This window comes from Chroicocephalus ridibundus, chromosome 14 (genome assembly GCF_963924245.1).
Source record: "Chroicocephalus ridibundus chromosome 14, bChrRid1.1, whole genome shotgun sequence".
NCBI lineage: Eukaryota > Metazoa > Chordata > Aves > Charadriiformes > Laridae > Chroicocephalus > Chroicocephalus ridibundus.
The window spans coordinates 4,882,615-4,906,997 of NC_086297.1; the positions used below are offsets into that span (position 1 = coordinate 4,882,615).

Sequence of the window (24,383 nt, forward strand, 5' to 3'; positions counted from 1 at the left end):
GATGCCCCGATATTTAAAACTGCAGGCTCTTCACTAAGGTAGTTGCTACAAGGATTCTTACCCTGCCACCGAACAATACATGCAGATACCCCATTTGTTTCAATATCGCTTCTGCTATAGTAGCTCAACTCACCCCTGGGGGCTTGGGGCATTCAAAGGTAGTATTACTTGCATTTTTTTGCTATTGCCTTTTTTCACCATAGGGTTGCGGGGCTGAAGGCTGAACTAGGTCAGTTCCTTCACTGGTTTCGTACAGCTGCACAAACAGTTGTCTTGGCAAAGAGGCTGCAGAGCAGAGGGATGGGGCACTGCTCAAGCTGGTACTGTCATCAGAAAGAATGTGTATTAAATTGTGGTTTTAGTTGAAGTTTCCAAGTGGCTGGTGTCCTGAGCGATGACCTTGATGGCTCTTGGCTGAAGGACTAGGGTGACCCACCGAGCCTCCGCCTGCTACAGTTGCCAGTGGGGAAAAAACGGCTGGCTATTACTAGTCATGAAGAGTACAGCCAGCCAGCCAGCAACAGCGTGCCGTCCTTCAGACGCGCTGGTGTCAGCTGCTTCCCGAGCAGCCAGCTATATATTTCCCCACAAAGCCGCTTCGGTTGGGTGGGTCCTGCCTACATGTGTAAGGTTTCTCATTTCACAGCCCCCGGCCCCCCTGCTGGCGGCGGGGCCAGGCTGTCCCGTGATGTGGGATTCTCACACATGCTGTTTGTTATTCTGTCCTTTTTCCTTTCGGCTTACAAAGATTTAGAGAAGAGGGTGGGTGAGGGGGAAACTTAGCAAGTCTTTGAAGCAAGTTGACTTTCAATGATTAATTGCAGCAAAGAGCCTACACAAGGGAGGGTGACTCGGTTTTAATTTATTGATGTTTCTTTGTGAGAACAAATTTATAGCAGAGGGGAAGCAGCTTCTGAGGCGAATATCAAATGGTTAAAAGGTTCCAAGCGTTCTTTGATGTCGCAGCCCTGGAGAAATACTGGAAGGTAGTGAGGGGCAGGCACTGTTTATTTATAAAATAAAGATCAGTTACCTGCTTTTGGCAAGAGCCTGTGACTGAGCTCCTGTTAACAACCTATTCATTAGACGGGCTTGGAGCTGGACCTGATGTTTCTGCCACAGCTGCCTGCTGAGGTGATGAGAGCCTGAAGTTTGGACGACGTTTCTAGCCATTGAGTCTTTCCACGCGTCTCTGAAGCGGCACCTGTTTCTCACATCGGATGAAAGCAGCGGCACCTCTCCGTGCTGGGGGCGGCTGCTGAAGGGGCGAAGCAGCAGGATGGAAACCAGTTACGCACCCAGCGCGTGGCAGCCTCTAACAGCACATTACCTGGGGCTTTGTTGGCGTGGTACAGGAGAGGGGAAACAGAAGCAAAAGGGCAGAGAAATAAAGAGTCGAGACTGTTCTTCCTAGAGCCGGACTGAGGATGAGCCAGGCATTTGCTCACAGTTCAGGATCTTCCGCTGGCAGCTGCCTGAGCTCCATGAGGCCTCTAGAAGTCGAGGAGCTGTGAGGAGAGCAGAAGCCCGTGGGCACAGCGCCTGCCTCCCTGGCTCCCGGGAGGAAGACGATGAAGCTGCTCCAGCCCCGTCCTCACCCATCCCGCCGCGGCTCGGCCCCTCCGCTCCCTACCAGCTGGGGCAGCACCTTCTCCACATGCTCCACGTCCACCTTCTCCAGGTCCTCGGCCTGCGCCTGCCGCGCCGCCCTCGCCGCCGTCTCTGCGTGGGGAGAGCGCTGAGGGGCGGCCGGGGGAGGTACGCCGTCCCCCGGCACCGGCTCGCTGCAGGCGGCCGCCGGGCGCTCGAGGGGCGGGCGGCGCGGGGGGGGTTCACTCCAGCCGGTACCGGGCCCCACGGCGGGTCGGGCTGGCCCGGGGCCCGGCCGGCCCGTGACTGGGGCTGCGCACTCACCTCGGACGAACACTTTCAGCATTTCCGCCATCAGCAGCTGCGCGTCCCCGTTAACTGCAACGACAAAGCGCTGACGGGAGGCGGGGGCCCGGCCCGGCCCCGCCGCCGCCGCCGCCGCCCCGGTACCTCGGGTCCTCCCGTCGCGGAAGTGGAGGCGGAGCAGCCGGTCCACCGTCTCCTGCGGGGAGAGGGGAACGGGTGAGCGGGTCGGCGCAGGGCCGAGCCCAGCCCCCCGCCCGGTGCCGCCGCACCTTCCGGAACCCGCCGCCGTCCCGCTGCTCCATCCCGCCGCCGCCGTTCCCGCCCACCGGAAGCGCGCGGGCCGGGCGCGGCGCGGCCATGGAGGAGTTCCGGCGGGGCTACGCGCGGCTCTGCGCCGCGCCGCAGGGGGACGTGCTGCGCCGGCTGCGGGAGCCCCCCGCGCCCGCCTCCCGCGCCCGCCTGGACCTGGCGGCGCTGGGGCTCTCGCTGGATACCTGCGGCGCGCTCGGGCGGCTGCTGCCCGGCGCCGCGCCCTTCGCCGAGGTGGCGCTCGGCGACTGCGGCCTCAGCGAGGAAGGTGCGGGGCCGGGGGCGAAGCGGCGGGGCCGGGGACCGCGTCGGAGCCGCCGGCAGCGGGGCGGGGAGGGCGGAGAGGACACGGCCGAGGCGCCCGGTGGCGAGCGGCGGGGAGGTGCCGCGGGGCTCGGGCCTCTGCGGGTGTGGGCCTGGAGCAGCCGGGACGGGCAGCGGCTGCTGGTACCGGGGGGGGGGGGGTGGGGGGCGGGTCGGCCGATGATCCGCTGGATGTAATGACCGGATCGTTAAACCCAGCGAGCACCGGCTGGGGATCCTGTCGGAGGCGGGATGAGTCTCTGCTCGGTCCCTGCTGCGTGAGCTCATTAAGGCAGCGGGGACTCATTAAGCTCAGAGGGGGCTCATTAAACCAGCAAGTGTCTGGGCACGGGCTGCGGCAGGAGGGGGACGCGCAGGGGGACACGCAGTTCCCTGCCCAGGCGCCTCTTGCCCTGAGCATACAACAAACCTCCTGCCCTCAAAGTTCAGACTCACACTTTCTAGTAAGTGGCCGTTTACTAAGTCATATGTTTATCACAGCCACGTTCTCCGAGCTGGCCACTTGAAAGGATGCTTTATCTTCCAGCTCGGGCAGAGGTTACACATATGAAATAAACAACTGTCTCTTTTTTTTTCTACCCAGGTGCAAAACTTCTGTTGCATGGTCTTTGCTCCAACACCACAGTCAAGACTTTAGATTTGAAGGTGAGTCTGTTCAAATGAAATTAAGGCAAAGAGGTGGAGAAGGAAATAGGAGCATAAGCTTAATCATTGTTCCACAAGAGTTGTACTTTTGCAAAGTTCCTGTTCTCAAGTGACTCGGTCCTTGCCTCCCTGACACTCTGTCACGACTTTGCGAAGTTGCTTTGCAGCTCACCTTTGTCCATTTTTATTCAGTTACTCTGTTTTGATAGGAAGTTATTGCTGTATATTTTTTGCTAGTTGCTGCTTGGTCAGGTGAAGCATATGTAGGCTTTTCTTTGAGTTTCTGTATTAATCAGTGAGTTACTACTTGTTTGACTTGCACTTCTGTGGAGTTTATCTGGCTTGCCAGTGTCCTTCAGCTCTCCTGGGGCTTGGAACCAAGCGTCCACTTTCAGATGTGATGATTGCGCTACTGTGAGAGTGACTGCTGTCTGTGTTCCTCTAGCACATAGCTACTGCCTTGAATCTACAGCCCTAAACCGCATCACACCTTTCGTTCTCATTTTTGCTGGTGCTAGCCCAGCCCTTTTTAATGAACTGTGTTGAAATGGTTCTGTTTATCTAGAATCAGCATTTTCCGTCCCATCGTGGGCTGTGCTTATCCTGTGATTTGTGAGCTCTCAGTCATGATGCCTCACAAGACTAGCAGTGAATGTGTCTGCCGTTCCTCCCGGAGTTCTTTCATTTTCTGGAAAGCTGACAAATGTTATTCAGACCATCTTTAGACCATCTTTGACAGACTGAAGTCATCGTTACACTGTGGTGCACCTGGTGGCATTTGATGGGATGGCTGGGTTGTAGCCTACTGATCACCTGGGACTTTTGTTTCAGGGAAATAACCTGCGAACCATGGGAGCTGAGGCTTTGGGAAAACTTCTTAGGCAGAACAAATCCATCAGAAGGTAAAACACCGTATCTACCTCTCTTTCTGCTATTCCTGCCAGATGGAGGACAACATTAGAAAAGGGTTGAGGGTGTTTTTTGTTGGGGTAGGAGGAGTGTCAAGTGCAGTCTCTTGTGAGGGATGGGACAGGTGAGGGAGTGAGAACTGGAGGTGCCCGTTCTGAGGATGCATGGCCCTAGCAGCATCCTGCTGTCTGAAAATGAGTCCCTATTAGGGGACCTGGGTGTTCAAATGGGTACCATGATCCAGGTGTCATTCAGGCTCTTGTAGTCCACGAACTCCAATCCTGTCTGGTTTTTCCTAGCTTAATCTTGGAATGGAACAGCCTTGGCGTGTGGGAGGAGGGTTTCTCCTTTTTCTGCCAAGGACTGGGAGCAAACACTGTTCTCCAGCGGCTAGACCTGCGCAATAACCAGATCAACCACCAAGGGGCTGGAGAGCTGGCCATGGCACTGAAACAAAACGCCAGTCTTCAGGAGCTGGGTAAGAGTGTCTAGTTTTTTTGCCCACCTATATGTATGCCTGCATGTACACATACATCGTTCAGCAGATGTGTGACTACTGGGGTTGAAAGTTTGCTTTCTGTGTAGATTTGCGTTGGAACAATATTGGGCTTCTGGGTGGCCGAGCTTTGCTGAACTGCCTGCACAGCAATAAGACACTGAAGAGGCTGGAGCTGGCTGGGAACAACGTTCCTAGTGACATCCTGAAAGCCGTGGGTAAGTATGACTTGTTGTGTAGGAAAGCATCAGTGACTCCTTTCCCATTGCAGCACTGGAGGCATATAGGGCACTTGCTGCTCCAGAAGACAGCTGTCCCTCCTCCTCTCCCTTTCTCAACAGCATTTACACAGAGCTCTGCATTGCTTCCTCTTGTCCTTTAACGAGGGCTGGTCAGGTTGAAGGTGTCACTTCTACCAGCAAGAGGAAAAAAATTATTTGGATTGAATTAGAGATTACTGTGCCATGTAAATGTGGGAGAGCGTGGGGCTCTAGTTTCCCTCTGAGTAGACAAGTTTGGATATGGCTCACGCAGCGTGTCCTTTTGTCGTTGTCCTACCCGCAGTGGAGTCGAATGGCTCTCCTCTGGATGGGGTGTTCATTCCCCCATCAATTCTGCCCCACGTTGTGTCTGTAAGGTGAGAATGGTCTCTGCGTGGGCCACTGTCCTGATGCTTCTGGTAGCCAGATGTCATCTTGAGTGCTATCTCTTCCAGCAGTACTTGCTATTCTGTTGATTTAGAAACACGTGCATGCTCTGCTGCTCTCTCTGCATCAGAACAAGCCATGAATCACAACCAAGACCGTCAGACTATCCTGGATGAGACCCAGAACCGAACGTACATACTCACCAAGGAGGTTTTGAGTCTGAAGGATGAGAAGACCAAGCAGGTCAGCAATCTTACGTGTTGGCAGTTCAAGCGGGGCAGCTGGAATCCTATGCTTTCCCTTGGTGTCCCCATGAAACACTCAGTGACAGGATTATTGTGCACTGGAAGTTGCATGTGCATCTTTATGTGAGGGCACACAGCATGGTTTTAGTACATCGGGTCCTTCCTCTGAGCTATGTTGCTCAGGAATCAAATCCATCACAGTATGGGTATGGACACATGCCCTGCTGAACATGTTCACTCTGGATTCTGGAGCAGTTTTGGTGATTTTTTTCACCTATGTTTGTGCTTTCTGTTCTTTTGCAACTGGCTTGATATTTTCCAAGTGGTGAAAACCTAGAAATACGAGTCTGTTTTCCTTCTGACACCTAATGGTGCAGAGTCCCTGTAGTTGATGACCTCAGTCAGATGTGATCGTGAACCTGTCAAACCTCCAATTTGCTTCTTTCAGTAGAGTGGCTTGACCTGCCTTCAGCTGTCACTAGGAAAAAAATGTAAGTGCTTTAAGCTGATGCAGTTCATTTTAGAATCATAGAATGGTTAGATTCGGAAGGGATCTTAAAGACCATCCAGTGCCACCCCCTGCCCTGGGCAGGGACACCTCCCACCAGCCCAGGTTGCTCCAAGCCCCGTCCAGCCTGGCCTTGAACCCCTCCAGGGATGGGGCAGCCACAGCTTCTTTGGGCAGCCTGGGCCAGGGGCTCACCGCCCTCACAGCAAAGAATTTCTTCCTAATATCCAATCTAAATCTCCCCTCTTTCAGTTCAAAACCAGTCCCCCTCATCACTCCTCTCCCTGATCAAGAGTCCCTCCCCATCTCTCTTGGAGCCCCTTTAGGGACTGGAAGGGGCTGGAAGGTCTCCCCAGAGCCTTCTCTTCTCCAGGCTGAACCCCCCCCAGCTCTCTCAGCCTGTCCTCACAGCAGAGGGGCTCCAGCCCTCACAGCATCTCCGGGGTCTCCTCTGGCCCTGCTCCAACAGCTCCGTGTCCTGCTGCTGTTGGTGGCCCCAGAGCTGGAGGCAGCACTGCGGGGGGGTCTCCCCAGAGCGGAGCAGAGGGGCAGAATGCCCACCCTTGCCCTGCTGGCCACGCTGCTGGGGATGCAGCCCAGGCTGCAGGGGGGTTCTGGGCTGCCAGCACACCTTGCAGGCTCATGTTGAGCATAGAATCATAGAATCTTCATGGTTGGAAGGGACCTTTGAGATCATCGAGTCCAACCATACACACACAAAAAAAAAACCCGCTACAATCTCTGCCACTAGAGCATGCCCTGAAGTGCCACACCTAGACGTTTCCTAAACACCTCTGGGGATGGTGACTCAACCACCTCCCTGGGCAGGCTGTTCCAGTGCCTGACCACTCTTGCAGTAAAGTAATTCTTCCTAATATCTAATCTAAACCTCCCCTGCTGCAGCTTCAGCCCATTTCCTCTGGTCCTGTCATTAGTCACCTGGGAGCAGAGGCCAACCCCCACCTCTCTACACCCTCCTTTCAGGTAGCTGTAGAGGGCAATGAGGTCTCCCCTCAGCCTCCTCTTCTCCAAGCTAAACATGCCCAGCTCCCTCAGCCTCTCCTCATATGCCCTGGTCTCCAGACCCCTCACCAGTTTCTCATCCACCAACACCCCCAAGCCCCCCTTCAGGCCTGCTCTCAATCCATTCTCCACCCAGCCTGGATTTGTGCTTGGGATTGCCATGACCCATGTGTAGGACCTTGCACTTGGCCTGGTTGAACTTCATGAGGTTCACACGGGCCCGCCTCTCAAGCCTGTCCAGGTCCCTCTGGATGGCATCCCTTCCCTCTAGCGTGTTGACTGCGTCACACAGCTTGGTGGTGTTGGCAAACTTGCTGAGCGTGCCCTCAATGCCACTGTCCATGTCACCAACAAAGATGCTGAACAGCCCCAGTACCGACCCCAGAGGAACACCACTCGTCACTGGTCGCCACTTGGACATTAAGCCATTGACTGCAACCCTTTGAGTGCGGCCATCCAGCCAGTTCCTAACCCACCGAGTGGTCCATCTGTCAAATCCATGTCTCTAATGGAGAGACAAGGATGTCATACAGGACAGGGTCAGATGCTTTGCACAAATCCAGGTAGATGATGTCAGTTGCTCTTCCCTTATCCACCATCGCTGTAACCTGGTTGTAGAAGGCCGCCAAACTTATCAGGCACTATTTGCCCTTGGTGAAGCCATGTTGGCTGTCGCCAGTCACCTCCTTATTTTTTTTATGTGCCTTAGTGTAGTTTCCAGGAGGATCTGCTCCGTGATCTTACCAGGCACGGAGGTGAGACTGACCAGCCTGTAGTTCCCCCGATCTTCCTTTTCCCCTTTTTAACAATGAGGGTTGTGTTTCCCCATTTCCAGCTAGTGGGAACTTCACTGGACTGCCAAGACTTCTCAAATATGATGGAAAATTTTCTTATAGATCTTTGCCTTCTTCACAGTTCTTGGATTTGATGGACACTATAGACAAGCAGAGAGAAGAAATAGCCAGGAGTGGCAGGTGAGTTGAATTTCTGAGTGCTTTCTTCTCTTTGATAGCAGAATTGGTCCCTCTCCATTTCCTGGCAGACATTACCCACCTTTTTTTTTTTTTCCTTTCTTTTTTTTCCCCCCAAATGCAGGATGTCTGCAGCACGAGCCAGCCAGCTGCAGGAAGCATTGGATGAGCAGCACTCTATTATGAATTCACTGAGAGCCAAGTACGGAGGAGGCAAACCTTCGCCTTCCCACTGTTCCGTGCTGTATAGGCAGTGCTGAGCAGAGCTGTTAAGAAGGGATAATCTTGTGGAGTGGCTAACTTACTACTTCTCTTAGTTCTGCAGCAATATCCAGAAATTACGGTCAGATCAGGCCTTTTGGTTTGCCACGCTAGATATTTAGCCTGCTTCCAAGTGCAATTACAGTGCATTGGTGTAAGAGCAAGTGAATCGCAGAGGGTGAAAAGGCAAAAATGGGGGAATATTCCTTGCACGTGTACGGCCTGGCAAGAGTCTGTACCTGCTTCCCCTGGCAGTTGGCCGTATCCTCTGAGAACCACTGCCGGAATGGAGGAACCTGAGCAGTGAGGTTGTTTGCTCGGGAACGGTGAGGTGGAGCAGAGCCATACGTGCGTGACAGTGGTTAGAGCAAACACTGACGAGCCTCGTTCGGTTCTGGCAGGTAAAGGTGGTTTTGTTACGCCATGCCTCAGTGTGGACGTGCCCCTCCTGTGCAGAGCAGGGAAGTTGCTTCTGGTACCTGCGTTTAAAATTCTGGCCCTCGTTTTAAACAACCTTGCAGTGGTATAAAATAGCCAGCTTTGTTCTCCTGTGAGAGCGGGCAAATCCTAGACCGGTCCAGGTGGGGAAAGCAGCTCATGGAAGACAACACGGGGAAAGCGCAGTGGGGCGCCGGAACACCAGGCTCTGAGAAGTCCCACGTCATTTGCTGTTTGTGGAGGCTGCTGCACCTCGGGTAACGATAAGCGGTGCTGGTAACGATAAGTGGTGTCCTTTTCCTAGGAGCAAAAAATGCCTCATTTAGCTGATTTCATCCACTGCCAAACGCGTGTTAACATCCTGTACCATGTGGGGTGGAGAACTCATGGCAGTGTCTCCTTCAGAAAGGACTCTGGAAAGTGTTTCTCTGTGTAGGCTGCAGATGACTGAAGCTGCCCTGGCTCTCTCTGAGCAGAAGGTGCACAATTTGGGAGAGCTGCTAAATGCCACGAAACAGGAACAAACCAGCATGGCTGAGCGCCACTTTACAGAGCTCCAGCAGCAAAAGCAGGTGAGGTGGACAAGTCCTAGTTAGGTTTGAGAGCAGGGTTCCGGGTCATACCTGTTTGTGTAGATTTGGGGGATGCTGGGTGGGATAGGCAAGCATGATTTTTAGTGGTTTAACCACAGCTGCCTTGATGGAAATTCTTGTGTAAATTAGATCGGTGAGTGCTAGGTGTGGAGAGGAGCCATGGTGCTTGTGGGGTGCTTGGATTTCCTTGTGTGTGGTGTTGGCTGGAGTAGGTTGGCAGTGCAAGAACTAAGGTGAGTACAGGTTCTTAATTTTGATTCTGTTTGTAGGAAGGTGCTGATCGAGAAGGCAAGCTTTTGCGTGACTTGTCTGCTGCCAGCGATAAAAATCTGCTTCTAAGAAACCAGGTAGGAAAGTAAGTCCAAGGCTGAGAAGTGGGACCTGGGCATTGTTCGCTTCTGCTCTGTATATATGTCCTCTGCTTTGATCCCTGTTTGTGTCTCTGCTGATCGTTCTGTACAGCCAACTTTCTCTGCTAATAGGAAAAAAAATCCTTTGTGGTGGTAATTTCCTTGTAGGTGGATGAGTTGGAGAAGAAGTGCAAAGTTCAGCAGGACCAGCTATTCCAGGTGAAACAAGACCTGACCAACACAACAGCGGAGCTGAAGCTGCGGGCTGTGCAGGCGGAGGGTGAGCAGAGGAGCAGAAACAGCTCCTGGACCCTGTGGGTTGGGATTACTGTCCTTGAGTCAACAGTGCAAGGCAGCCAAGGGGAAAGGTGGAAGAGCTTGTGATAGACTATAAATAAATATACCCTCTGTAGCAGGAATGTCATATTTCGGATATGCCTGCTTTTAATCTGCAGAACGCCTGGAAATGGAGAAGAAAAGATTTAAACAAAGCCTTGAAGACATGGAATCCCTTCGGTTAAAAGAGGTAAGAGTGGGTTTTCTGCAGCATCCCTTTGGTCCTGACATACAGGTGCCACTGGAGGCTATTGTTTGCTGTCAGCTGCCTTTTAATTAGTGGACTTACTGTGGGAATAATAGGCCATTTCTACAAGCAAAGCCTAGCTGAAGAGATCACAAGACGTTCTACCAGCTGGTAAGATTTTGTCGCTTGCAAGAGTGTGGACCAGAGAGGTGTGTGATTCCACAGAAGAAGCCTGTAGGCTGGCCTTTGTGTCAGTCTTGCATTAATGGAGGAAATCGAGACATATGTGCTATATACAACCCATCCTTTAGCGGTGCTCAGCTTGCTACTTCCTTGTGTTTCAGAGGGATTCTGTCTGAGTGTGGACAGGACAAGAGGCTGTGGTCAGCTCTCTTTGGAGTGTTTATTGAGGTGTGAAATCTTTCAAAATCCTACCAGTAGGTTTCTCTGAAGACTTTGAAATCTTGTAAGAAAAGACGTAAGCCAGGAAGATTTTTAGCTACATAACAACTAGAATATTAATCTCTGGTGTTTCGTATCACTTGAAGATGAGAGCTTGGACTCTGTATCTTTCATCTTGGCCTGGAAGGGATCTCTGTCTAAAGCTCACGGTTTCTAGAGGGCAGATTCTATCTATATTACAGTTTCCTAGTGGAAGGAGGGAAGGTAAGAGTTTTGCTTTGGTTGTAGGTGTGTCAATGAGAGAATGTTCTTTCTCGTGCCGAGTGGCCATGCTGATGTGCCTGGAGGTAGGAGTGGTTTTCTGGCATTTGCTGACGTGATTTCTACTGCTTTGCAGGTGGATCATATGGCACAGCACATTGAGGCCAGTGAACGTTCCATGCAGGACAGGATCCAGAGATTGGAGGCCATCAGGATAGCCCTGGAGGAGGTGAGGAAGGATGCTCCGGGTGCATTGGAATGCTCAGGTAGCAATGGCAGGACAAGGTGCTGGGGAGCTTTGTGGAGTCTTCCATTGATGACCTATGTAAAGATTGTCATGTGCTGTAGGGAAGAACAGAAAGCAGCAGTTTACCAGCTAAAATAATTTTTACTGCTTTTTGACTAAGGAACGAGAAGGTTCCAAGGAGAAACTTGTAGATTCTGGTTGTACAAAAATAAAGGTTCCATTGAATGTGGTTAAATTCTTACCAGGATTTGACTTCACAGGTTTCCTATGTGGTCCCAAGCAGTGTAGCCTATTTCTCCTTGTCTGTTCCCCGAGCTAGATCCAGCACTGCCCTCTCCTATTCCCCTGTCTTTGGAAAGTGTCACCCATTCCTTGCCCTCATGTAACTGAAATTCTCATTGAATTTAGATGGAAGTCTCAGGGTGAGAAAAGGTATGTATTCTGGGTTTGTTTCCCTGCCGCTGAGTGAGGGAGACCGCTGTGTCACGTTGCTGCTGGAAGCTTATGATGTTTTCTAGTGAGTGTTGCAGTGATGCAGCTTTATCTGGAACGATCTTTTCGTGTTTCTGTGGCAGGAGCTGAGCCGAGTCAAAGCAGCTGCACTCACTGAGCGAGGGCAGGCAGAGGAGGAGTTAATAAAAGTCCGGAATCAGGCACGGTTGGAGGAGGTAAGGACGAGACCTGGCCCTGGGCCCTGTCTCTGCGGGAAGGAGCGGATTTGGCTGCCGATGCTTTTGTCTCAGGGAACTGCTGCATCACTCCTCCTCATCCTGGGCTTCACTGGCCTGCAAATAGTGTGATTTCTGAGGAAGGAGTGCTGAAAAGTCTGCTTTTAATTGTCTCCAGAATGTAACCGCTATCCCCCCTGCCCTCTGCTTTTCAAGCAGTAACGGAGTTGATGTGGATATTGTCATAGCAGATTCCATTTAAGTTGCCAACTTTTGAAGCTAGCAGCCAGCTGTTGATCCTTCTGTTCAACAGCAGCTTTCCTGGGCTGCTCCTGTTTCTCTGGACTGAGAGGAATTCCCACAGGTGGCTACTGCTGCTGGATGAAAAAAGTGACTGTAGAATTGAACCTTGTGAAAATGACAATGAAGTCAACACCCTGTGAAAGAGAATAAAGGATGAGGAAAATACACCAAAACTGTTAGAACATTTACTTACCTGTAACATCACCGATTTTGCTTTACCGAGTTACAAACATATGAAGGCTGCCATGTGTGTCAGTGGTGGGACGCAGCAGTCACTTGGCTGCATACAGCGGTGTTTCAGAGCCATTTGGGGTATGAGGACGCGAAGACAGAGCATTAGTTGTAAACATCAGTGGTGGCATTGGTGCTGCTGCCAAGGCCATGCCTCTGTTTCTCAGCGAGTGGGCTGGGCTTTGCAGTGTCTCCATCAGAATGTTTTCCCTGGCAGCAGAAAGCAGCTTAGATTCACTGCTGAATGCAAGGGGGAAGTGCCGTATCTGTTACGGCGAAGTCCTGTTCTTGTTCTTCGGTGCCAGTTGATTCAACCAAGGGTTCACTGCGTTGGGAACAAAAAGGGAAGAATCCCTTCGCAGGAATAGAATGGGACTGATGTATTTTCATTTTCCTTTGTGTCTTACAGCAGCAACGACTAGAACACCTAGAAGAGAAGCTGCGGCTGATGACTGAGTCACGGGATGAAGCTCAGAACTGCTGCCTTAAGCAGAAACAAATGGTTGCTGAGGCCCAAGCCAAAGCCAATCAGTTGAGCCTGCATGCTGACGGGCTCAGAAGGCGGCTGGAGGAACTCCAGCAGGTAATCTGGACTGCAGTAGAGACGTGGTCACCACAGGGGCAGAACAGGTTGCTGAAGTTGTTTGGTTATTCATGGATTTGTCTTTGTGTGTCAGGACCTGAACAGTAAAGAAGAGGAGAAAGTGACAGAGGTGAATAAAGTGAAGGTGGAATTACAGGAGCAGATTGGACACCTGCAGGCTGAACGCACAGCACAGGAAGGGCTGAGAGAGAAGATTGCAGCCCTGGAGAGACAGCTGAAAGGTGATGGATCCCTTCATGCTTCTCAAATGGTAATGCTGGGGTACCCTGCAGTGGGCCTGGAACTGAGCTGCACTTACAGGCAGCGACGACGGCGCTTCCTGCCGGCGCGTAGGACCGTGAACTGCACCCTCCACCCACCCTGATGTATTTGCAGGGATTCTTGTCCTCGTTTTGTAGAGACCAAGGCTCAGATAACTACCCAAAGCTGCACAGCAAGCAAAATGTTTTGGGTTTCCTGCACAGTGAAGTGTAAGATCTTGTCTGTGCAAAACCTCTCACGTTGTCTGATGCAGCTTCTCTCATTTGCCTGTTGATCATCCTGCCTCTATTGCCTTTGGCCGTGCCTATAACGTGGTGTTCCTGTTTATTCTAGGGACGCGCTGATTTTCTTTACTAATACTGCTTTTCTTTCCCAGCCCTATCAAGTAATCACCGCGAGGCACTGCTGGACAAAGAAAGTGAAATCTCTATGCTGCTGGAGAAGCTGAGAATGAAAGAGGCTGACATCGCCAGGATGAGGGAAGAAGAGGCCCAGCGAGCAAGTTTCTTGCAGAATGCCATCATGGCATATGTGCAGGGCTCCCCCTTGGGAACCCATGGTTCTAGGAAATGAGAAAGTGGCTTAAAGAATCCAGATACCTGCTGTCAGGAAGAGAGTGAGCAACTCAGGTACAACCCGTTCTTTCTAAGTGGGACAGTTTTGTCACAGTGGGGTGACACGAAGGCTTGCAAACACAGGCAATCGCTCTTGCTCTTCTGAAATCTTGCTCCCGACTGCATAAAGGAGAGGAGGAAACAACCATCCAGGGCTGGGATAGAGACTCGTGGGTCTGAGTTCACGATGTGGAGCCCTGACCCTGCACTGCTGCAGCATTTTAAGTAGTTTCTGTGTCCTTTTATACAGCGCCAGTCTGTCAGCACACCCTGTTGTTTCAGGGGGGGTTGTACATTCCCTGGGCAGCGGTCACTCTGAAGCATTCGTTTGGATGCCTGGGCTGTCCACAGTGAAACGCGATGAATGACGGGCAGCAGTGTTTACAGTTCCCTGTAGGTGTGAGCCACGTACTTTGCTCATGGGGTCCCGAAGCTGCTGGAAGCACCAGATCTTACCCCTGTGCTTTTGTACCCAGTGCTTACTGATGGAAGCGGGGGCGGGCAGGGATCACGTGTGCTCTTTCCCCTGCCCCTCCGTGGTCTGGCTGAGGTGATGGGCAGTAGATATGCATTTGTTATACGTAGAAAGAGCTGTGAAGAGGGGGACTGCTGTGCAGTGGCCGTCCATACTCTTGTTGGGCAGCTGGGCTTTGGCCGTGGTTCAAGCCCCTGCAGCACTGATGGGCACGGAAAGGCGTGGGGTAGGGCATCGGGGGCAGCGTCGGTGCTTCCTCGCTGTAACTGCAGCCTGTGGGTGGAGTTCTGGTGGCCAAAATGCAACAGGATTTCATTCCACGATGACAAATGGCAAGGCTGTCCTGCTGGCTTCTCAGGGTCCTGGAGCTGAGTGCTGTTTTCTGGGCCTTACCCTGGAGAGGAGCGATGCTTCGGAGCTGCTTCTCAGAGCACAAAGGGGAGAAGGTGCTTCCTTTTCCTGGCAGCGCAAGTCCTCCTGTGTCACGGGGAAGGGGAAGGGGTGTGAGTGAGGGTCTGACTCGGAGAAAATGGAGACCTTTGTCAGGACAGAGCCTCCTGTGAGCTTCTCCAGTGTGTCTGTGGTGGGAGAAATGAACTTGCGGTACGTATTTTATGAGGCAACTGGAAAGTGAAACTTTCTGTGTGGACTTGGGTGGTTTGTGATTTTTTCATATTGGGTTTTGCTCTTCTTTTTTAATAAAGAGTTTTTTCATTTTGCCATAACACGGCCGGTGACAAGCTGGGTGCTTGGCTGATGTGGAGGGAGGGGCCGATCCTGCGCATCTGTCCTGGAGCGAACAGGCTGTTACAGGTGTTAACAGCCACGTAGGACTACAGAATTATTCTAAACCAAGGTAAAAGTGAAGCAGCTGGTCAGAGGGAGGGGAGGGCACAGCACCCGTGTTGAGGCTCCATAGTCTGCAGGTGCTGGGCGGCGGGTAGGAGAAAAGCGAGTACCGGCAGAGTACCGGGAGAGGTGGAGGAAACCAAAATTCATCTTTATGCTGCAGGATTTTTGATGCTGTGTCTTTGTTCCTCAGCAGCTCTGGGCGGGTGAGGGTGAAATCTGCGGCTGCAACGTGGCCCAGGCCTAGAGCTTCTTCCCTGAGCAGAGAACCGGCCTCCGCCAGGTTCTGAGCAGCACCGGCCGTGCGCTCCGCGCCGGTAATTTGCCCCTCGGGGACGGTACGGCAGGGGGGCGGCGGCTCGGAGGAAGGGAATTCTGGGGGGGGGGGGGCGGGGGGCGCGGTACGTGCGCTCGGCCGTCTTCTGCCAGCGCCCGCGGCACCGGGAGCCGCCGGCGGGGCCGCGGCGGCACCGGAGGGGCGGGGCCGGCGGGGGGCGGGGCCGGAGGGGCGCTTGCTCCGCCGCCGGCGCGGGCTCGGCTGGGCTCGGCTGTTCTCGGCTGGGCTCGGGCGGCCCCGCCTCGCCCCGCCCCGCCCGGCGCGCGCGGGCTGTCACTGCGGCGGAGTCGCGGCGGCGCCGCCATCGCGGGCAGATGCAGGCGATCAAGTGTGTGGTGGTGGGCGACGGGTGAGTGCGCGGCGGCCGCGGCCACCGCCGTCCCGCACAACGCGGGCCCGGGCGCGGCGGAGCCGGGGGAGGGGAGGGCCCGGCGCGGCCCCGCCCCGCGGCCCGGGGGCGCCGGCTCCGCCAGCGGGCGGCGCGGCGGCGAGGCCCGGCCCGGCCCGGAGCGCCGTGGGGCCCGGCCGGGGTGGGGCGGCGCTCGGCGGCGCTGGGCCCGCCTGGTCGAGACGGCCGAGTCCCCTCGGCGGGGGAGAGGCGGCGGGCGAGGAGCTGGGCGTTGGGCCCTGCCCGGCGGCGGGGCCAGGCCCAGCCCGTGCCCGGCCGGAGATCGGGGCCCCGCGGGCGCCGCGATCCGGCCCAGCGCTCCCGCGCATCAACTTGGGTCTCCGTCTCTTCACGCCGTTCGGCTCCGCATCCAGGGTCGTGCTGCCGGGAACACAAACGGCTTCTCTTCCCAGGCTTTACACCTTCTCCTCGTTACGTTAGAGGGTGCCTGTATTTTGGTAATTTTCGTCATACAAGCGTGATTTATCACAAAGTCCACCCTAAAAACCTTGACGTTCACAGGTTTCTCTCGTATCTCCTTTTGTTGTTTGTGTTCCAAGGGGGAATACATTGCTGGTCCTGATTTCACCATGTGCCTCTTGTCGTCCTTTTTGCTCTTTTCTTTAGGCTTTTCCTATATGCCTTTTTCTGTGAACACATCTGTATGCAAGATGCAGGCATGCTGTAGATTTATGGTGCTTCATAACTTACTTTTCCTAGCGTGGCCTGCATATTTTACCTGATAATTCCTCTTTGCTTTTCTGTTCGCTGCAGCAAGCACAGAGCTGAGATACGGACAACTAAACAGGAACCAGTCTTAGGCAGGGACTGGTTTTCCCACCTTCCCACGCATCCCACCCCCTCAAATACATATTTGGAGCGAGGCCTCCCGGGGTCCAGACTGTGGGGGCCAAAGAGGGGAGCGGGGGAAAGAGCCACCCGCCAAAACTGCACAGCCTTGTTGTGGGGGGGAGCACGGCGTGTTGGAGGGGGACTTCAGCTGAAGGCTTGCAAGTCCGGTGTTCTGCTTTAAGACCAAAGTGATAGTGTAGAGACTAAATGAACTCAGATATCAAAACCCTTTAATCGTAGATGTCTGTGCTTTCTGTGAATTACATGACTTCCCTGTTTGGTGGGAGAGAGGCTGTGACACAGGAGGAAGGTCAGGCTGGTCAGCGTAGCGGTTCCTCACACACCTCCCTGTTCTCCAGGAGAGGGGATCCCCGGGGAAAAGCTGGGTGGGTTACTGTAGTGGTTGTTGCTGTGTCATCCTGGTCAGGAGTGCGGGTCCCCTGGGGTCTCTCGCTTACTCCTGAAGTCTTTCCTCATGTTCTTCTGGTTATAGAATTGGGTAGAGGATGCCCATCTCCATTGGCTCTTCAGCTTCAACTTGGACACCTAACAGACAGCTGTTCCCATTGCTGTGACCCGCGATCTGTTTCTCTGGGAGGTTCTCTGCAGTTCACAACTTTTTCACAGTGATAAATAGGTGGTTTAGGCCCCTAGTACTCCTCTGTTCTTATAACTAAGCTTTCCCCTTCTCCTACAGGGCGAGCTAAAGCTCATACACTTCAGCGATTGCCAGTGGGGCCCAACAGCTGCCACCACTGGGCTGACCAATCCCACCCGCCTTCAGCAAAGCCCTGAGCTGATAATTTTCAGTGATCTACACTGATGCCAAAATCTGTTTCCAAACTGGCAGTGGTAGATCTTAAAGATCATTTTTGCTTATGGATGCTTATTTTTTTACTTTTGTAGTTGTTGGCATTGAATTCCCATATCTGAGGAGCCTGAATAATTCTGTGTTGCACATTTTTTCATCTCACTGATTACCCGTTTTGCTAGATTATTAGGGATGTGTTGAGCCCAATAGAGAACCCTAATTTATTTCTTCTCTTTTGGATCCTGGAACAAATATATTTTGCCTGGTGTTCTGCTGAGGCTGAATGGGTGGGGAAAGGGAGTGGGAGAGGGCAGGGTCAGGTAAGTGCTCAGGCAAGGCGCACATTGTGAGTTCAGGCCTGGTCCCCGACAGCTAGAGAAATCCAGCCTACTACAGGTTTGTTTTCTCACATGCTAACTTTTTATCTAACCTTTTTTTTGTGGGGGGCAAGGGTGAGTTTTACAGTGCTTCCTGCTGTACCCTTCTTTATGCTTGTCACTCTTTCCCTCTGCAGAGCTGTAGGGAAGACCTGCTTGCTGATCAGTTACACCACGAATGCCTTTCCGGGAGAATACATCCCCACTGTGTGAGTACTGGCCTTGGACTTCAGCTGCTTTTTGCTCTGTTTGCATGTGTCCTGTAAAAGTTGGTTTTGTAGGTGTGGAGAAGGCAGTTGTAGGCTGTCCCAAATCAGACTACAACCTTCACACCCGAGGAGGATGCTGGTGGCATGGCTGTGTGTGTAAGGAGGGCAGGCTGTCCCCACTGGAACTGGGTTGCAGTGTCTTCTCCCGATTCACTGCCCCCTTGGACTTTGTATAAAGAGATGAGTAGGTCACAACAAGATTGTCACTGATGGGGCCTCTTCCTTGGCAGGTTTGATAACTATTCTGCCAATGTGATGGTAGATGGAAAGCCAGTGAACCTAGGCCTCTGGGATACAGCAGGGCAAGAGGATTATGACCGACTGCGGCCTCTTTCCTATCCACAGACGGTGAGTCTGGGCTGGGACTGGCTTGTAACTGCTCCCTCTCTGGGACAGGGAGGCTCCCAAGTACAGCCAGGCTTTCCTTTGAGGAAAATCTAAGTTCCTGCAGCTGTAGCCATAATTCTGGTAAGAAGTATCACAGCTGAATTTCTCCTAAGAGATCGTTCTATTCTAGTCCCTGCTTTGTAATGGTGTTTGGACAGTTATGCATGCCATGGGGAGGCTCAAGTGAAAGGAATGGTGTGGGGCTGCTGTGCAGCCGAGCCACGTTCCTTGTTCCCATTCTCTCTCGGTGGGACAGGTCACCGTTGGGCTGCAGTAGTAGTTTCCCTGTCTGTAGCAATTCCCACATGGCCCCCCACCAGGGATGAAGCCCAAAGCACTGTTAAGGTATTTGTGGTCACAGGCTCTTAACATGTAGAGCCCAGTACTGTAAAAGAAGATGAAGTCATATGCTCAAAGTGCATTCCTTCCCTCTCTGAATTAGTTTAGCATCCTTAATGGGGACAAATTTCTTACAGCCACAGTCCTTGTTTGTGGCAGGAGGTTGCCCGCTGTAAGTCTCCCTCTCCACCCTCCCTCCACTCTCTCTGGCTGTTTCTTTCTACGCAGCTGACCCTCTTGTTTCTGCACAGGATGTTTTCTTGATCTGCTTCTCCCTTGTGAGTCCAGCCTCCTTTGAGAATGTCAGAGCCAAGGTAAAGTATTCTCCTTCTGGGTGAAACAGTGGAAGGGAGGAACTAGTGAAATCCCCTGCCCCACCCAGCACCACACCAAGAAGCCCAAAATTTCTAGAAGTCATGTTTTTATAAGGGAAGGTCATAGTCTGCAGGTTTTAAGAGGGGCCTACTTTTTATTCATTACTTCTTTGGCGAAGTTTTTTGCCTTTTTGAATCTGCATCTTGACTAAGATAAGGGACATCCTAGAAGCTAAAATGCACTTAAGGGAAGCACTGTGTGCAGAGTTGGCTGGCACTGTCTGTCGTGATTCCGTGTCTCAGTGCCTTCGTTACTACATCTGCACCTGTCCCTTTCTGCAGAGCATATTCAGAACTACAGGCAGGAGTATCCTGTTCAGGTGTTGCCACCATGTCAGGTCATAGTAAAAATCTTGTTCCCAATAGTAGATACTATTCTGCTATTGGGAAATAGAGATTCAGCCTCATGGTTGAATCTCCTGCTATAGCTACTTTTCTTATCGTGCCTCTCTGTTTCAGTGGTACCCTGAGGTCCGACACCATTGCCCAAATACACCTATCATCCTGGTGGGCACCAAGCTGGACTTGAGGGATGATAAGGACACTATTGAAAGGTTACGTGATAAGAAACTGGCCCCCATCACCTACCCCCAAGGTTTGGCCATGGCTCGGGAGATTGGTGAGTCTCATGTACTGGCAGATCTCTGGCATTGAGCTTTTTGTTTTGGAGTGGGTGAGGGACAGTATGTCCTGGTAGCACTGGAGTGGTTGAGCTGGAGCTCTCTTTCCCCTAGGGTCGGTAAAGTACCTCGAGTGCTCTGCCCTGACGCAGCGGGGCTTGAAGACGGTGTTTGATGAAGCCATCCGGGCTGTGCTCTGCCCACCGCCCGTGAAGAAGCCCGGCAAAAAGTGCACCGTGTTTTGAGGGCTGTGGCCCAGGTGCTGGCTCAGCATGTTGTCGTCCTCTGACAGATTGCATATTAGCTGGGTGTTTCTGGAGGGGGCTGGGATGTGTAGGGCCCTTCATCATGTATGAAGTCAGTGTTTTTTAAATGTCTCTTTGATTTAACGTCAGTGTTGATGTGAAGGGGCAGCGGGGGCAGGAGACTAGCTGGGGGCTGTACAGCCCTCAGGGGAGGTACAATGGGGAAGGCAAGGTAGCTCCTCGGGGCAACAGGCTGTTTTGACTCTCCTGAACTCCACGCTGAAAGGGCTGAGACATCCATCCTGTCCTGGAAACCCCTGGTTTCAACCCACAGGTGAAACAGGTGGTGAAGATCCTTGTGGGAGTGGGGAGGGAGCGGATATGAACGGTGCTGAATGACAAGAGCAGCTGGGAGAGTGGTAGGGTCTCCTTGCCCAGCCTACTGTGGCTAATAGTTAACAAACTGGTGCTCTAGCAGATACGTGCCTGAGACTGTTAAAGAAATTATAACCAGCCCCGGAAAGGGGCGAAGTAAATTACATATGAAGCTGAAGAACTAATCATTAGGTGCTTTATTGGGTACTAGCCAAACTCAGTGAGTGAAACAGCCCTGTGCAATCCATGTATTTGCCTTTTTGTGTGTGCACACCCTAGGACAGCGTGGTGCTGCTCCCCCCATCAGTCTTCAGCAGGGCCTCCCCCCCCCCCAAACCCAGTCTCTGCAGAGCAGGGCTGTGGTTGTTGCCTCTGTTTTGTTTTTTTCTACTAAAGACGGCAAAGGAAGCAATGAGGAGTCTGTTAACTTCTTTCCCTTCCCACAAAAAGTGCAGGCTTTGGATGGAACAGGGAGAGCTTCTGAAGGGTTGTGGGGGGGGAATAGGGTTGGAAGAAAGACAGGTCCAATTTCTAATCATCATGTAGAGTGACAAGATAAAACCTTATTTGGTGCAATAAACATTCTCCATGACGGCGTATGTGAGCTTTATTATCTACAGCAGCCTTCTAAAGGTAATTTTCTGCCTCACTTCTCATACAGGTTCCAGCCCTGCTGCCCCTCTTCTCCAGCAAGACTGGGTCTGTGTCATTGTTTTCTATCCAGTTTACATCTATGCAGTACTAGTATGAAAATTAAGGCCAGGTGTGAAATGCAGGTGTCATCTTAGGAGACAAGAAATCCCCCATCAACCATCAGTGAGCTGCCAGTTGTCATAGCACTCTTATCACTCAGCAGGAAGAGAATGCTGTTCACCACATCGTCCACCTCTGGAATCAAACACAGAGAACATCCGATGCACCCCTCAAATTGTACTAGAAAAATAAGCATCCCAAAAGGTATGTCTTTGACCTCTACAGGTAATTGGAGCAGGGAAATATCTCTGCCCCCAGACCGTGGTTGGTGCAACATACAGGACAGTGTAGCTGAGAGCTGGGCATCAAAAAGTCCTTCTTGTGATCAAATGACACTTAGTTCACAGCAAGCACCTATGCTCCTCTCCCAGTCATATTTATGAACAATATAGTGTTTCACTTATCCTAAGATGAGAAGGCTGTAGAAGAGGGGAGATAAGGCTGATGCTCACCCTGTCTTCATCGTATCCTTTAGGAATTCAACCACAGCCATTCAGCAGGGTTGTGACTTTGCCCACAAAAGAAGCAAGGTACCTGTGGCTGTGATGTCGATTAGAGGGAAGGCTCGGATACAACAGAAAAGCCCAGCCTGGCAACAAATGCACGCCACTGACCTGCAAACTTTCCCAGCGGAATCCGATTAATCATGGCAGCAGATTTCTGAGGGTCACTCCAGTTAATTCTTCCCATGTCGGTCATAACCACGGTGGGGTTCACAGTATTCACCCTAATCTGGGACCAAGAGCAACAAACAATCTAACCAGACTGCTCCGAGGGGAAATGCTCAGGTTCAGCTTTCATGCTTTCCTTTCTCTCGGAAAGAATCCTACCTTGTGGGGTCCCAGTTCCATTGCCATTACCTTGCTCAGCATATCCAAAGCACTTTTTGTGGAACCTTCAAGAGAAGGGAAAAACAGGAGGCATTTAAGCGCATAGCGCTTGGTCTGGAACGCACAGAAGTACGTCACTGCCCAGAACTGGCAGCCAGCAGCCTGGTGGCTGTGGGTCTCCAGCTAATCAGAAATGAGAGGGGCACTGCTAAAGCCAGACATACTTACAGTAAACAGCATGATCCCGCAGAGCACGCTGAGATGCCTGGCTAGAGACATTTACTATAGCACCTGGCACCCCCTGGGCGATCATCTGCCGAGCAACAATCTGGGGGAGGGAAGAAAAAAAACCCACAGGGATGCCAGAATTGTAACAGAAGAAATCATTATTTCATTCAGTAGGAATCTTGATGGGCTATTATGGTAGCCAAAAGAGCAAAAACATCCGGAGGAAGTAAGTCCTCACTGTCTCCCACTTAGAAGAGATCAAGTCAAAGCCAGCGAGCGAGTGAAGGGGCTGTTGTCAGGTTAACTTTGGGTCACAGTCCCTTTAGCCCCCACAGCGGACACTTATCTCTGCTGTGTAGAGCAACTTAGTCACCGCTGTTCATGGAGACAACTGCAGTGACAGTTCTTCCTCACCTGGGAAACATGAAGCACAGCCCCAAAATTCACATCGAGAGACCTACAAATAAATCAAATTGAAAAGTTACAGAGAGGTTGCAGCTGGTATCCTGGAAACACTGGTGGGACTCTGATCTTTAGCAGGACTCTGATCTTTAGCAAACTAACGTAGTTCCCCTGTTAAAGTGTAAACAGGGAGCCCTGGGCCTCAGCCAGTGACGCTTCTTAGGTCAATCAGACCCTTCACATGGCTTTAAAATAGCAAACCCGCTGTGAGATGGGTAGAAGCAGCTTTTCTTCTATTTGCCACATAGTCCTTCCTTGGTCAGGTTTTACCTGCTAGTTCTGCAGAATGGTCTTAGTAGAATCCATACATTTTATATGCTGGTCACAAATAGACCCACAGTAGCCATTCTTAATGCAGGGACGACGCGTGACCCATCAACTCTCCGTGTCGTGTGTCCTAAAGCTTACCCCCAGCTGGAACTATGGATCTTTTGAGGGAAAAAAAGATGGTGTGTTATTGCAGTAAGCAGATTTAATTTCCCACTCTGGCAGTTTCATACTCCCTTAACCTGGATTTGTCTTCTCTCTGTCTATCTGAACTGTCTCACCGACAGCTGACTTTCAGTGTAACAGAGGCTGAGCGGGAGCTGGACTGGACGCTCTGAGCTGGATTAACAGCAAAGAGCCTCTTCTCCCCCGTGTAGGCTGGATGGCCTGTGCAGGCCACTAAGAGGTGAAACTGCAGGTTCTGGGTACTCACTAACAGCGTGGAGCAGTGTCGGTGCTGTACTTGCCTTCCCTGCGGTGTTTCCAGGGTGAAAGGCGATTACATAAAGTATTAAAACACAGTCAAGGAAAGGACGTGGCCATGAGCAGTAGCAATCAACAGCCCATCGAGAAGGTGACCGGTGGGGCACTGCTAACGGTGTGCGCGTCACCTGCCCGGCGCCTGAGCACCGGCTGCTCCTCTCGCCGGCATCCCGCGGTCCCGCCGGGCACTCACCGCTGCAGGGCCGCCCGCGTCACCCCCAGGAAGGGCTGCAGCACGGCCACGGCCGCGTTGTTCACCAGCAGCTCGAAGGGCCCGGCCGCCCCCACCGCCGCCTCCGTGGCGTCCCAGTCGGCCAGGTCCAGGCACAGCGGCTCGATGCCGGGGCACTGCGGGCGGGGGCTCGGCTGGGGTCACCGCGGCGGGGACGGGGGGCTGTCCCCAGGCAGGGGGAGGCGTGACCGGGGGGGGGGTCTCGAGGCCGGGGGAGGGGGGCGGGAGGGCGGTCCCGAGGCGGGGGATCTCGGGGGTCCCGAGGCGGGGGCTGGTGGGGTGCGTCCCGGGGAGGGGCGGGGGGTCCCGGGGGGCCGGGCCCGGCCGGTACCTCTCTCGCGAGGCTCTCCAGGTCCGCCGCGGTGCGGCTCAGCGCGGTCACGCGGGCTCCGGCCTTGCTCAGCGCCACGGCCACGGCGCGCCCGATCCCTGCGGGGAGACGCGTCAGACCCGGCCCCGGCCCCACCGGCACCCCCCGGCGCCCCGGCTCCGGCCCCCGCCCGCCGCACGGCCACCTTTGCCGGCCCCGGTCACCAGGGCCCGGCGGCCGCGGAAGCTGGGATGCGGGTCCATGCTGCGGGCGGACTCGGTTCCGGGGCGAGGGGGGGTTGTAGGGGGCCGGGTCTCACCCAGGGGACGTGGGAGGGGGCGGAGGCGGGGCCGTCCCCGAGGGGCCGTTCCTGGGCTCGGCCGGCGAGGGG

General features: G+C 53.1%; 4 protein-coding genes across 7 annotated transcripts; 2 read left to right on the forward strand and 2 right to left on the reverse strand.

Moving 5' to 3' along the window:
• Nucleotides 1-842: 842 nt before the first annotated feature.
• CENPX (centromere protein X) lies at nucleotides 843-2,288 on the reverse strand. 2 transcript variants are annotated; one of them, XM_063352233.1, is made up of 5 exons: nucleotides 2,166-2,288; nucleotides 2,041-2,092; nucleotides 1,915-1,968; nucleotides 1,634-1,722; nucleotides 843-1,508 (listed from the first exon to the last, which is right to left on the reverse strand). In XM_063352233.1, exons 1-5 carry the CDS (start codon nucleotides 2,253-2,255, stop codon nucleotides 1,494-1,496), a joined length of 300 nt encoding a protein of 99 aa, XP_063208303.1. In that variant the 5' UTR covers nucleotides 2,256-2,288; the 3' UTR covers nucleotides 843-1,493. The 2 variants fall into 2 exon arrangements, with proteins under 2 accessions (XP_063208303.1, XP_063208302.1); XM_063352232.1 differs by having other exon boundaries at nucleotides 1,634-1,738; nucleotides 2,166-2,255.
• On the forward strand, nucleotides 2,254-14,931 carry LRRC45 (leucine rich repeat containing 45). Of its 3 annotated transcripts, none has more exons than XM_063352220.1 (17): nucleotides 2,254-2,473; nucleotides 3,113-3,174; nucleotides 4,006-4,076; nucleotides 4,383-4,561; nucleotides 4,669-4,797; nucleotides 5,321-5,469; nucleotides 7,918-7,976; nucleotides 8,098-8,175; nucleotides 9,109-9,244; nucleotides 9,535-9,612; nucleotides 9,784-9,895; nucleotides 10,071-10,141; nucleotides 10,938-11,030; nucleotides 11,624-11,716; nucleotides 12,660-12,833; nucleotides 12,928-13,075; nucleotides 13,492-14,931. In XM_063352220.1, exons 1-17 carry the CDS (start codon nucleotides 2,254-2,256, stop codon nucleotides 13,686-13,688), a joined length of 2,049 nt encoding a protein of 682 aa, XP_063208290.1. In that variant the 3' UTR covers nucleotides 13,689-14,931. The 3 variants fall into 3 exon arrangements, with proteins under 3 accessions (XP_063208290.1, XP_063208292.1, XP_063208293.1); XM_063352222.1 differs by having other exon boundaries at nucleotides 12,663-12,833; XM_063352223.1 differs by having other exon boundaries at nucleotides 5,357-5,469.
• A 616-nt stretch (nucleotides 14,932-15,547) lies between these two features.
• On the forward strand, nucleotides 15,548-21,024 carry RAC3 (Rac family small GTPase 3). Its single transcript, XM_063352234.1, has 6 exons — nucleotides 15,548-15,739; nucleotides 17,956-18,027; nucleotides 18,318-18,435; nucleotides 19,065-19,127; nucleotides 19,647-19,806; nucleotides 19,922-21,024. The coding sequence occupies exons 1-6, from the start codon at nucleotides 15,705-15,707 to the stop codon at nucleotides 20,050-20,052; spliced, it is 579 nt and encodes a 192-aa protein (XP_063208304.1). The 5' UTR covers nucleotides 15,548-15,704; the 3' UTR covers nucleotides 20,053-21,024.
• DCXR (dicarbonyl and L-xylulose reductase) lies at nucleotides 21,017-24,357 on the reverse strand. Its single transcript, XM_063352231.1, has 8 exons — nucleotides 24,198-24,357; nucleotides 24,014-24,111; nucleotides 23,644-23,798; nucleotides 22,653-22,695; nucleotides 22,239-22,338; nucleotides 22,011-22,075; nucleotides 21,795-21,912; nucleotides 21,017-21,315 (listed from the first exon to the last, which is right to left on the reverse strand). Exons 1-8 carry the CDS (start codon nucleotides 24,253-24,255, stop codon nucleotides 21,212-21,214), a joined length of 741 nt encoding a protein of 246 aa, XP_063208301.1. The 5' UTR covers nucleotides 24,256-24,357; the 3' UTR covers nucleotides 21,017-21,211.
• Between the last annotated feature and the right edge of the window lie 26 nt (nucleotides 24,358-24,383).